The sequence below is a fragment of the Amphiura filiformis genome, chromosome 16, assembly GCF_039555335.1.
Source record: "Amphiura filiformis chromosome 16, Afil_fr2py, whole genome shotgun sequence".
Classification (NCBI taxonomy): Eukaryota; Metazoa; Echinodermata; class Ophiuroidea; order Amphilepidida; family Amphiuridae; genus Amphiura; species Amphiura filiformis.
Window position 1 is genome coordinate 48,865,885 of NC_092643.1, and position 14,286 is coordinate 48,880,170.

The window sequence follows — 14,286 nt, forward strand, 5'->3', positions numbered from 1 at the left end:
GTGACAAATCTATCAAATCTACCATACAAGTGAATCTATGCATATACACCATAATGCCATTGAACAAAATTATTGCTGACACTTGACTTTAGCTGCTACCAACATTGAACTGTATGTGTCAGAGTTTGGCAGGTATGAATCTAATACATGCAGGTGTACATACTACATACAATGTAGGTTTAAAACCAATCATAGTCCTTTCAAGTTCAACTAGAAATCTACAACCAACAGCTTTGAACTATGACCTCTTGAAAATCAAAGGTCATCAGCATACACAATTTTGACATGATTGTACTTTTGAGAAAAAACATGAAATCTGGCACAGTTGTGCTGATTATAAAGTGGGTACATTGTATGACAACAAGTGAAACTTTTCAACATGAATTGAGACATTTGGGTTAAAGATCCTTTTTTTTGTGAATTTCTAAGGCTCTCACCAATCCTTGCCTGACCCTGGTCAAAATTCCAGTAACTGGTTACCCGAATAAAAAAATAAATAAAATACAAATTGGAAAAAAAAAGTTAAAGACCTTCAATGTTAGAAACTGGAAAAAAATGCTACGAAAAAAAAAAGGTAAAGGTTTTTTTCAAAGCTGGATATAAAAGTTGAATGTTTTAATTATCAGACTTATGTTATGCTTCGATTGAACAGCTAGCATTAGCAATGCTAATTCAATGTGTCACTGGCTGTTCAATAGAAGCATAAATAATTAAATTGCACAACTTTATCCAGCTTTGAAAACAACTTTTTTTTAGTAGCAGCTAAATTGATTTGAATGCAGTATCAATTTTCATATTAAAAACACAAAACACTGTGCAAAATTCAAATTTTTTTTTTTTTTTTTTTTCGGTCACCCGGGCAGGTCTAGGTCCAGGGTATTTCCTGCCCGGGTAATGTAATCTCGGGCGGGTACCCGCAAGCCCGCCCGAAAATGCCAGCCTTAGTTTGTATAGTTATACATGTCGTAGGTTGGGGTGGGTTAGAGGGCTATAGGCCTAATAGTTTGCATCATGGATCAAAAAAAAATTTCAAAATTAAAATTTGTTCCTACCTACCGTCCCAGTTTTTTTCAGCAATGTAACCGGAAACCAAAGATTATTTTTGTTAGGCCTAATGACTATTCTACATCCATATTCCAAAAAGGTACAAAAATGTATTCCGATGCTATGGGTCTTTTTATCTTTTCAGTTTCCGTAAGTCTTTTGTTCAGATACGAAAACGCAAGGGATTCAGTAAGTTACTGTAATCTGATTTCATTGTTAACTCTGAAGTACCAATCAGCTTATTTCAATAGAGGTGATTGCTTATGTCAATAAAATCGGAGAAAAAAAATTATGTTAACACCAGTGTTTTAATGGCCTAGCGCCCTCTTGGTAAATTGATCTACATTGATTTGACAAAATGCATGCCAATCCGAATGACAAATTCCATTTTTTCTGTAAAAACGTTGCAAATAAGCCCTAAAATCACAAAAGGCCCGCTTATGAGCATATCGCACCCCAATGCACTTGTGCAGGGCCACAGTGTCGCCTTCCCTCGTATCAATGTCTATCTCCCTATTTTGCTTCCTCCTGCCCCCCCCATGATCAGTCTCCCCACTCCCTCCCGTCCCCGGTCCCTACTCTCTCCTCTCGAGTTCTTCTCTTTCTAGTATTTCCGTCTCTCCTCTCCTCTCTTTCTTCCTCACCCCTCCCACTCTCGCTTGTTCAGTCTCAACTTAAGTATCTCCTCCTCCCTCCCTCCCCTCATGAAATTTATCAGTATGATCCATGACTGAAAATAAGCTCTGCAAAAATAAACATTTAAAATAAACCCGAGTCTTGCATATAGGCCCAACCAATTATCAGATTAGCTTGCCATGAATAGAATACATTATCTTTGCTCCAATGCAAATTCTTTTGTATTGCATTTCAATATAAAACATGATTACCAAATCACCACTTGTACGCGCCTCATTGGGACATTTTAGACGCTCGTTTCATCGCCCATATGAAAGACGTTTGCTTATAACTTGGCAACATGGTTAGTATATATTTCAATGCAAGACTTTTTTTACGAGGCACTTACGTCTAGGCGTAAGTGCATATACACCAAACACAAGTCAATTGAAGCCGTACAATTTACCGCTAATTTAGGACCGTAAATTTAGACTCTTCTTTTGTCTAGATTGGCACCCAACCGCACATCTCAAGGTTTTATGTAAAAAATCAATATAACTTACCAAAACGAAAACTGAAATTCACGAGCTTCAAATTTTCAGTAACTAACAAAAGGCTAGAATAAAAGATTGGTCATACCTGGGAGACTACCACTTCAGAATAACAATGACTTACAAAAACTATTACGGATACGGAAACAGAAACTGAAAAGATAAAACGACGGTATATTTGGGGTGAAATGCCATGGTTTGGTGAATTTGTACACAAATAAATCATGTCTGCCACCAACAGTTTTTAACTACATACATGTATGACCTCTTGAAGATCAAAGGTCAGCATACCAATGTACATTTTTGGCACTTTGGTAAGTTTCATTATTACCGGCAAGATGGCCGAGTGGTTAAGGAGTTGCGTTGCCGGCTGGGAGATACGATCGGCGAGGGATCGAGCCTTGGGCTTGCCTTATGTGAAAATTCTCATCCCTCCCAAAAAGTTCCTATATGGTCAGAAATCCTTCAATTAAGTTTAGTTTCACCACGGAATTTAATTGTAGAATTTCTTCTCACCCCCATACACTGCTTAGCACGTGCAGATATAGATAGTGGTCATATATAGGAAGCAAAGAAGCGAAGAATAATTAAAATGTCGTAAAAGAATATTTTATTACATATATATATGTGCGACGTCCGTGATTCGGAAGACACATAAAGCTGTTGGTCCCGTGTTCAGGAGGATTCAACCCTGTGCACGGCAAAGTGTCAGAGCTATTCGAAAAAAGAAGGGGGACCATCCCCGGGTTCTGATATGATCTGCACTCATCGTCTCTAGGTTCCAGAGTCCTTCTTGCTTGGCTCTAATAAGGTGTTGAGAAGTATTCAACTAGAACTAGAACTAGAACATGCATGGTCGCATGTAATCAATTGGTCATCATTTGTGCAACATAATGTAAAATGAGACAAGTATCACCAATTTTGATTCACTTCCACACAACTTTTGATCAATACATTTTAGACCATTATAAGTATATATTTCTGGAAAGCTTACATTACAAGGAAGGATGCCAAAGCAACATTTATAATACAACATTGTTCAACATCATAATACAGGGTGGAAGGGCTCATATTGAAATACCCTACCACGTTCTCACACAGAAAGAAGGCAGGATTCTTCTCGCTAAGCGCGCTTCTCAGGAAAGCTCGGTCATAAAACGGATGGATTATATGCATCAGTGATACACCCTGCCCAGGATTTTAACAAAGAAGGCTAGCACAGGAAAGCTGCAGGATGGCGCACACCTTCCTGTGTAAGGGAATTTCAATATGAGCCCTAATAAATACAGGGTGGAACGACAACAAAATTAGTATCTTTCTTGTCATGGTGAACCCCCATATTTTCTTTTATATATGTACGCAATTGTAGTTTTCAAGAGCAAGGCTAACCTCTCATCTGAAATCAAAAATAAGACTCACCTATTTCTTGGTTTGGTAGATTGATCTCTGTGATCTGCTGAAGCTGCTGCAATTGTGATGTGTCATTTGGCATGGATGGCAGTAATGGCACAATCATGGCACACGGGCTGCTACTATCCAGCTCATCGTCTAATTGAATGAGAGGGCAATCTGCTGTCACATTGGATGGGCTAACATCAAAATTTTCTTCAACGGGTGGTGGCCTGTTAAGTACAACCTGCAAGAACACAAATCAAAATGGATGAATTCGTAATGTGATACATTCAAAGTAATTTAAATTTAATCTAAAATTTATTTCAAATTTATAGAAACAATCATACTTACTTTTATGAAGCTTTACAGCCTAAAAACACACAAGCACACATCTCAAGTAATCATTACTTGGGGTCACACCCCTTCCCCCACACACAATCATACACAGGGGTTAGGTAGAACTTCGTAACTTAAGCTGCCACAAGAATCTGTTTTGATTCTCACAGAAGAATCTGGATTCTCACAAATTTTGAGAATCCATGAATTATTTTAAAATTATTTGGTTTCAACCATGTGCATGATAAATTAGGTGTTTTAAAAATGTAATTATTTAAATATAGTGGTGTCAATGTTTAAACGTTTCACATTTTACTGATCGTAAATTATGCACCATATGATTAGAAAAATCACTATATTTTGATGAGTCAACAGTATCTTTTGAGTAAAGATTGCCTATTTTGAACAGTCCAAAATTTTGTTGAAGTGCAATTTTAGCAACATTTTTGATGCAATCGCCCTTTGTGATCAGCTGTGTTTACTTCAGAACTTCCATTGCTTTACACACTGTGTCATGCTTCAGCGAACCCGACTAGACTTCGAATGCAACAGTCTCTAGCCATAAATGTGAAGCTATCAGTGAGCAAATTTGTGCCTAGAGTTCTTGAGCAATTGTGGGGTCATCGATTAAGCAGTAAGAATTATCGCTAATTAATATTTTCTCACGATATTGTCAAGGCTAGCTACATGTAGAGTCCAAAGCAAGGGCTTAAATGTAGGCAGCCAGCCGTGTAGGCAGTGTTCGATTTACCACCTGCATACCTGCACCAGTGCATGTAACATTCCCTCTGTGCATGCAGCTTTTCACTACCTGCCTGCACGCGTGCATGTACGATTTTAGCGCTAGCGATATGACAAGGCAATATACAAAAGTAAACAAGCAGTCAGTCCGATTTGGAAAAACCCAATCTATTTTAGCGCAACATCCTGACTTCATTAGAAGGGCTGGCGCAAATCGTGCAATTGACAATTCCCGATACCCCTATCACGTGAGAACTGTCACTTTTTTTCATTGACTTCCCTATTCTTCTACACAGCCAGTTTGCGTCGGTCTGATACTTGTCGATCCTAACGAACATTCGAGATAGCCACATACAGTCTGGTCCGAGACTATGACTTCCCTTAGAGGGGCTAGCGTAATGTGATGTCATCCACCAATTCCCGATACCCTCGCACATGTAGAAGCTGTCATTTTCATTTTATTGAAAAAAAAGAACCGGAATTTAAACCATGGGAAATATTTGTTTACGTCACGGAAATTCGGAAAATAATCATAATAATGTCCAGCAAAAAAGGAAATAGCTCAAAAAACACTTGCATCATTCTGGAAATCGTGCACCTCGTATGCGACTAGTTCTAGAACAGATGAAGCCACAGCATCCAGTGTTTTGGCTAAGAAATCGGCGAGTGATCGGCATAAAATGACAATGACAGTGGAGCCGGGAATATCAATGTGATTTTATGTTTGCTTTAATTTTGGTGCATGCACACTTTTTGCTGTGCATGTAGAAATTTTGGTCTACATGCACCAGTGCAGGTAGGAAAAAAATTGTAAATCGGACACACCCAAATTTGTAAATACACACCCAGTATTTGCCCACATGGCCAATACTTTGTACACAAATCTTAAATCTACACACCAAGTGTTTTGAATTTACACACCCAAACCTTCAAATCATGCCTAAGACCCTGGTCCAAAGGCAAAGCTATCAAAATCTAGATTTTTTTTTTATGACTTACTCAAGAACTCTAACTTCGAATTTGCACACGATAGTTTAGTACGCATTCAATGCTAGAGTGTGTTGGTGTTGCTATCGCTTTTCGGTCGGAGAGCGGTTCAATAACAATTTTTTGCACCGGCGGATATTTATTCTATTATGTTGAAATTTGGGTGACAGTTATTTCGATGAGTCAACTGTATCTTTTGAGCAAGATTTGCCTATTTCGGACAGTCTAAAATTTTGCTGAAGTGTAATTTTAGCAACATTTTTTATGCAATCCCCTGTCGTGATCGGCTGCGTTTACTTTTGAACTTCCATTGCTTTACACGGTGTCATGCTTCAGCGAATCCTACTAGATTTTGAATGCAATGGTCTCTATCCTAGAATGTGAAGCTATCGATGAGCAAATTCTTGGCTAGACCTCTCTAGCAAATTATGACACCATGTTAGGCCAAGCAATGGAAGTTTAGTACCGTATGTCAGTCGATCACGACTGGTGATCCATCAAAAAAAATTGCACTTCAAGTCTTCAAGTCAATTTTAGACTGTTCGAACCCTTGCTCCACTTTCGTTGACTCATCCAAAAAGTATTTTTAAACCAAATGTAAACAACAGAATATTTAACATGTAGGCCCTATTGCAAAAAATGCCAAAGCTGTACCACATGACCAAAAGACGAAACATGTAACTTCAGACTCTAGCCTCGAATACGTAATTTTCATAAATCATAATTAACAAATTAAAAGCTAGAGTTGTCGACTTTATTAATAAAATTCACCATGTTTATAGAAAAATTATTTAATTCGTGTACATAGTGGAACATTCAACTACGCTTGTTACTCATGACTAATCATGCTAATACACGGCGTATAACGCTTCTCTACGCATCCATATTAGCGAGGTTATCTGCGTACAACAGCTTACTATGCACAGCCATGCAAAGACCATGTTCCACGATGTTCTATATACATTTGTTTTGATGAGTCAGCAATCTGTATTGCTTTTGGCCATATTTTATAAATTCTAAAATACATTACATTCATCAACTTATTTAGTACCCATACACTACAGCAACAATACAATTGTTATAAAACAGTTTTTCTCTGCACAATTGACCATGTTGACCTGCATTTTTGAGAATAGCACAGCCTTCGACTTTCTTGTCAAGCCTGGGCCTGCACAAATACAAGTTTTTATAAGATCCAATTGAGACAGACGCTCACCTCATCAGACGGCTGGCCCTCCACTGCCTGTAATAAAGCAGACAGTTGTGTCCGAAGGGCCTGTTTCTGACTGAATGTGAATGCTGGATGGTTAAGGGCCATAACTGCCAATAACACAACTTTTTCATGTGTGTCTGATTGGGGATCTCTTGTTCGACCCCCATTCAAAATGGTGTTGGTGTGATCCTTCAAAGTTCTAAACAGAACCCTTGCACCTTCTTGAAAGTTTGAATTCATCAATGCCAGACTGGTCAGTATTTTATCAAGAATCCGTATATCGGATATATTCGTTAAATTCGATAAATATGAGAGGTCGTTGGCATTGAGTTCAGATTCCCTGAGACTGTCGAAATCTTTTCGACCAAGCTCCTCAACGTAGGCTCCAAGAAATCGTAATTCCAAGGGACTACAGCAATCCATCAAAGCACACAAGAAGTCGATCCTTCTGTAAGCGCTTAGGTCACGAAACCAAGCGATAACTTCTTTTTGCACACCATGGTGGTGCGGCACTGGTTAAAATACCAGAAAACTGCCGAAAATCACCACAATTCAATCCCCTTCTTGTACTTCATTCATGCATTGAATCTTTCCATAACCAGAGTGGTCGCCATTACAGTCGATGGGGGAATTTCTACATCCGGGCATGCTGATAAAATAGTCCGTTCCATTACGGGGGAACCTCTCTGAATTTAACATATCTTTCAAATCTTCAAACTGCTTCAGATACTAATATAAGCAATTAATATTACATATAAAGTATATTTTCTGTAATTTTTATACAACCAAATGTAAATCACAGACGTAATTTTCATACACGATCGACGGAAACCAAATTGCCAACATATGCCCTCCTATTTGAGTAATAGACACGTCCAAGCGCTGTCATTCACAGCTGTTGTACAATACCAGCGTGCAATGCGGTATGTCAAACTACAAACATGTAATCGATAAAAGATGCAAGCGGGGATGCAAGTAACTATTGAAGAAAATCGTAAGGCATGTCGGGTACAGGTTAACAAATCAAGAATGCACAGGCACATGTTGGAAATTTTCGGATAGGTCACGAACTTCCTGTGACGCACATTTATAGTACGGACATCAACACACACACCCCCAAACTTTGTTTCTGTGTTTTCTTATTTGTACAAGAAATCACACAAAAAAGAATTACATTGCAATCACACACAAAAAAAATTACAAGGATTGAATTCTTTTTTAATGACTTTTAATAATAAACAATTAGACGGGAACATAAAGATCAATGGTCTTTTTTTGTTGTTGTATAAAATGGAGCCTATTAGTTTTCCTTTGACTGTGAATCTTATCAACAGCAGTCATTTTGATTTATTGCGATTTTTCCTTGTATGGAAGGAAATATTAAAGTAACAAAATAATAAATGATTGAATCAGTACATTTAAATGAGTACCGCAATTAATTAATTAATTAATTAATATCAATTTAATTAATTAATTGCGGTAACTCATTTAAGGGATCTAAAATGAGCGTTTATTGCGTTTCGACAGTATTTTTGTGGGACATGAGAGCACCTCAGACCTATCGAATTGCATTCTGAATACGAAGCATGTCTTTCTGATATCAAATAATTTTCATTTTTGAAAATCACAATATAATACAAATTTTATGACAAATTATAAAAAGTTGATATTTTTCAAATTTTGATATATAACAGTCCTCGAAGTAAATTATATAAATCTAATGACATATTCTTAAAGTGTATGTAGCAGGGAGGAAAAGCCGACGGTCAATTGAAAATTTTGACCTTTTATATTGAAGATATGGATTTTTTTCCCAAAAGACCTAATTTTTTTTGGTGTTTTGGGAAAAAAATTCATATCTTCAATACGAAAGGTCAAAATTTTCAATTGATCGTCGGCTTTTCATCCCACCTACATACACTTTAAGTATAAATCATCAGATTTATAAAGTTTACTTCAAGTACTGTTAAATATCAAAAATATCAATTTTAATGATTTGCCATAAAATGTGTATTAAATTGCGAATTTCAAAAATCAAAATTATTTGATATCAGAATGACATTCTTCGTATTCAGAATGCAATTCGATATGTCTGATGTGCTCTAATGTCCCACAATAAATACTGTCCAAACGTTCATACCCCAGCCCTTAATTAATTATTTATATAAATTATAGTAAAAACTATATAGGCCTACCTAGAAACTGACCAGAATCCCGCTTTAGCCAAATTGTCTTTGTTCCCCTATAAATTCTTCGCAAAATATAAATTAAATATCATTAATTAATATTATTTGGAAATGGCACTTCGTAACTGAACATCTATCTACCTACCTACCAGTCACATTCATGCAATTCTGCACATGCTGCCTGGCTCAAGAGATGCTTCCAAGTCCTACGGTCCAGAGCTGCAACCTCAGCCTCCTTTACAGTGTGCTATTTTCTTCATGATATGGATGAAGATGGCTACTGCTGATATTAGTGATGATTCTGATGAAGTACAATGTGCTATCTTCTGCTGATATTGATGAAATAATTATCTTCTGCTGATATTAACGTTGATGAAGTAGGCCTACAGTGTGCTATCTGCTGCTGATATGGATGAAGTAGCTATCTACTTTTGATATTAGTGTTAATGAAGTATATACAGTGTGCGATCATCTGCTGATATTGATGAAATAACTATCTACTGCTGATATTAGTGATAAAGTACATTGTGCTAACTTCTGCTGATACTGATGATGTGACTATTAACGACTGATAATAGTGTTGATGAAGTACAATTGCGATCTTCTACTGATACTGATGAAGTAACTATCAACTACTGATATTAGCGTTGAAGTACAGTGTGCAATAATCTGCTGATATTGATAGGTCTGCTGATATTGATAAAGTAGCTGATAGCTGTAGCTGAACTACTATTGATATTAGTGTTAATGAAGTACAGTATTCTATCATCTGCTGATATTGATATACTGATATTAATGTTAATGAAGTACAGTGTGTTATCTGCTGCTGATATGGATGAAGTAGCTATCTACTTTTGATATTAGTGTTAATGAAGTACAGTGTGCTATCATCTGCTGATATTAATGAAATAACTATCTACTGCTGATATTAGTGATAAAGTACATTGTGCTAACTTCTGCTGATACTGATGATGTAACTATTAACGACTGATAATAGTGTTGATGAAGTACAATTGCGATCTTCTACTGATACTGATGAAGTAACTATTAACTACTGATATTAGTGTTGAAGTACAGTGTGCAATAATCTGCTGATTATTGTTAATGAAGTACAGTGTGTTATCTGCTGCTTATATGGATGAAGTAGATATCTGCTTTTGATATTAGTGTTAAAGAAGTGCAGTGTGCTATCATCTGCTGATATTAATGAAATAACTATCTACTGCTGATATTAGTGATAAAGTACATTGTGCTAACTTCTGCTGATACTGATGATGTAACTATTAACGACTGATAATAGTGTTGATGAAGTACAATTGCGATCTTCTACTGATACTGATGAAGTAACTATCAACTACTGATATTAGTGTTGAAGTACAGTGTGCAATAATCTGCTGATTAATGTTAATAAAGTACAGTGTGTTATCTGCTGCTTATATGGATGAAGTAGATATCTGCTTTTGATATTAGTGTTCATTAAGTACCGTGTGCTATCATCTGCTGATATTGATGAAGTAACTATCTACTGCTAATATAAGTGATAAAGTACATCGTGCTAACTTCTACTGATACTAATGAAGCAACTATTAACTACTGATATTAGTGTTGAAGTACATTGTGCTATAATTTGCTTATATTGATAGGTCTGCTGATATTGATAAAGTAGCTGATAGCTGTAGCTGAACTACTATTGATATTAGCGTTAATGAAGTCCAGTATTCTATCATCTGCTGATATTGATAAAGTATCTATCTAATGTATTAATGTTAATGAAGTACAGTGTGCAATCTTCAGCTGTTATTTATAAATCTACTTATATTAATGATGTACCGGTAGATATCTACTGCTGACTTTAAGCGTTAACGAAGTACAGTGTGCTATCTTCTGCTAACATTGATGAAGTAGCTATCTTTTACCAGGGGCGTAACCAGACCTGACCTTCCGGGGGGGAGGGGGCAAGATTGTAAAATTTCCCAATTTCTGAAAAAAAATCGTAGTATTTATGTGCGAGCGGCTTGCCGCGAAGCATTAAACTGGTGGGGTCCAGGGGCCCGCCTTAGGGCCCCTGGTGGGGTCCAGGGGCAAAGCCCCACTGGTTACGCCACTGTCTTTTACTGATATACGTGTTGGTGAAGTACATAATGTGCTATCATCTGCTGATATTGATAGGTCTGCTGCAATTGATGAAGTAGCTATCTACAGCTGATATTAGTGTTGATGAAGTACAGTGTGCTATCATCTGCTGATATTGATGGAGTAGCTATCTACAGCTGATATTAGTGTTGATGAAGTACAGTGTGCTTTCATCTGCTGATATTGATGAAGCAGCTATCTACTGCTGATATTAGTGTTGATGAAGTACAGTGTGCTTTCATCTGCTGATATTGATGAAGTAACTATATCTACAGCTAATATTAGTGTTGATGAATTACAGTGTGTTTTCATCTGCTGATATTGATATATCTGCTGATATTGATGAAGTAGCTATCTACTACTGATATTAGTGTTGATGAAGTACAGTGTGCTATCTATCATCTGATGATACTGATAGGTCTGCTGATATGGATGTATTCGCTATCTACTGCTGATATAAGCGTTGATGAAGTACAGTTGCTATCGTCTGCAAATATTAATGAAGTAGCCATATACTACTAATTAGTGTTAATGAAGTACAGTGTGCTATCATCTGCTAATATTAATAGGTCTGCTGATATTAGCGTTGATGAAGTACAATTGCTATCTTCTGCAAAATTAATATTAATGAAGTGGCCATCTATTACTGATTAGTGATAATGAAGTACAGTGTGCTATCATCTGCTGATATTTATAAATCTGCTTATATTGATGACGTAGCTATCTATTGCTGATTTTAAGTGTCGATGAAGTAGTGTGCTATCTTCTGCTGATATTGATGAAGTAGTTATCTACTACTGATATTCGTGTGGATAAAGCACAGTACGTGTGCTATATTCTACTACTGATATTGATTGGTCTGCTGATATTGATGAAGCAGCTAGATATATATTTCTGATGTAGTGCATTGACAAACTTAGGCCATTTTCTCTTACAGCTGGTCTTCCCAAGGCTGCTGAAGGTCGTGTAGCCAAATGGGTTCTTGAAGCTATTCAGCCCTACATTGATCACAGACAATATGGTAATCAGAAAGGAATGTCAACCACCCACTGCCTCATTGATGTTTACCATCATATGATTTCTGGAGCTGAAAAGGCTGGTAATGTTAGCACTCTTGTCCTTACGGACTATACCAAAGCCTTCGACATGATAGACCACAGAATTGCTGTCATCAATTTGTTGAAGATGGGTGTCTCCCCTGCAATTGTGGAGTGAGTGATTGACTTCCTTTCCTCCCGTAAGCAAAGGGTTAAATACAAGCAAACCTTTTCTGAATGGGTTACTCTCTCTGGAGATGTTCCACAAGGTACCAGCATGGGACCTATAACCTTTCTTGCCATGATCAACTATGCCTTGAATGATGTCCAGCATACAAACAATAGAGTCTGGAAATACGTTTATAACCTGACAATAGGTGAAAATCGGACATATAGTGATGATAGTGCAATCCAAGAGAATCTTGATGCCCTGTATGAGTGGTCTAAGAGTAATAATTGAAGTTGAACCCTTCAAAATGTCAGGCCATGCAAGTTTATTTTGGTAAGAAAGCTACCCCACATGTAGATCTTTCCATTGATGATCATAAATTAGCTGTTGTTGAGAAGATTAAACTCCTGGGTGTTATGATCCAAAACAATTTATGTTGGGATGAACAAGTTGATTGCATGTATGCGAAGGCCAATCGTAAACTCTTTGTGCTCCGCAAACTGAACGAAGCATCTCTCTCACCCGAGGAGTTATTGGTGTACAAGGGGTACATCTGCCCTGTTTTAGAGTATGCCGCCTCACTTTAGCATTCTGGTCTTACTCATAATCAGGTGGCCCAGCTTGAGAAAATTCAGAGACGTGTTTGCAAATACATCCTTTGTAGAAAGTATACTACCTATGCAGATTCCTTAGCTACCCTTGAACTTCATTCGTTGTCTGAGAGGAGACAAAACATCTGCAAGGAATTTGCCCTGAAAGCAAGCACGTCTGTGAGGTTCTCACCCTGGTTTCCACCTAGTAAGTATCAATACCACATTACTCTCAGAAGACAACCAAAATTTTACTCATTTAGATGTAGGACCAACAGATTTCAGAATAGTCCCTTACCATTTCTCACCAACCTCCTAAAAGCAATGTAGTTTTTTTTTCTTGCTAGTCATTTTTTGATATTGTTCCATATCCAGTCAAGTGCAATTCTAATGTGTTCTTATTTATTTTCACATTTTAAATGTTTGAGTGTTTTAATTATAATATGTGTATTTTTCATAATGCTATTTTTAATGTAAATGTCATGCAATTCAGCCGTTGGCTGCTATGTGATTTGTTAATAAATATGCAATATACAATAATGTACAATTGCAATCTTCTGCTGATATTGATGAAGTAACAATCTACTACTGCTATCAGCGTTGATGAAGTAGTGTGCTATTTTCTGCTGATATTGATATGTCTGCTGATATTGTTGAAGTACAGGGTGTCCCAGAATGATTTGTACCGTGTTTGCAAAAATAACTAAAAATAGAAGACGGGCAGTGTATCTATTTTTGATACCTGCATTATAATGCTGGACATGTCTCCTACTTATTCTGTTAATTTCAGCACGCTACCTTTATTTGTTTTGGCGTGGCATGCAATAATGTAAAATCGATGAAAAACCTGCTTTTCATTTTCAGCGCAAACGACTCGCATACATGTACCCTTGAAAATGGCACGATACGATTAAATAAAGAACATGGGACGACAACTACTGTTGGGGTTGCGCCTTAAAGCTTGCCGGACAGCTGTAATGTTCGCCCTAGTTCGCTCTTACAGTCTTACGAGCACCTGAAGCTTCACTCTGAAGCTTCGATTCCTGAGAGTTCTGTGCTCGTCAAACTTCTTTACGTTATACACTATCGCTCCTTTGACTGGAATGCGTGCTCGCGGAAACCGTCTAATGAATCTTCTTTGCGTCTCAACATAGCTGCCGGTTTTGCCAGTAAGTTTTTGAAAGAAATCCACGCTGCTGTACAATAAATTGAGGAGCCATCTTTTCTGTACCACAACCAGTTCGACCTCTGCAAGCATTTCAAATGACATGGACCTCACACCACAACAACTA

The 14,286-nt window shown here is 37.2% G+C and overlaps 1 protein-coding gene across 1 annotated transcript in view; it reads right to left on the reverse strand.

Annotated features, from left to right (window-relative positions):
- Window positions 1-13,009, reverse strand: part of LOC140172719 (uncharacterized) — a 53,775-nt gene extending 40,766 nt beyond the window's left edge. The window contains 4 exon segments of the mRNA XM_072195852.1: window positions 3,630-3,846; window positions 6,883-7,391; window positions 12,134-12,196; window positions 13,006-13,009. Coding sequence (XP_072051953.1) covers window positions 3,630-3,846; window positions 6,883-7,391; window positions 12,134-12,196; window positions 13,006-13,009 — 793 coding nt within the window.
- Window positions 13,010-14,286: the final 1,277 nt, after the last annotated feature.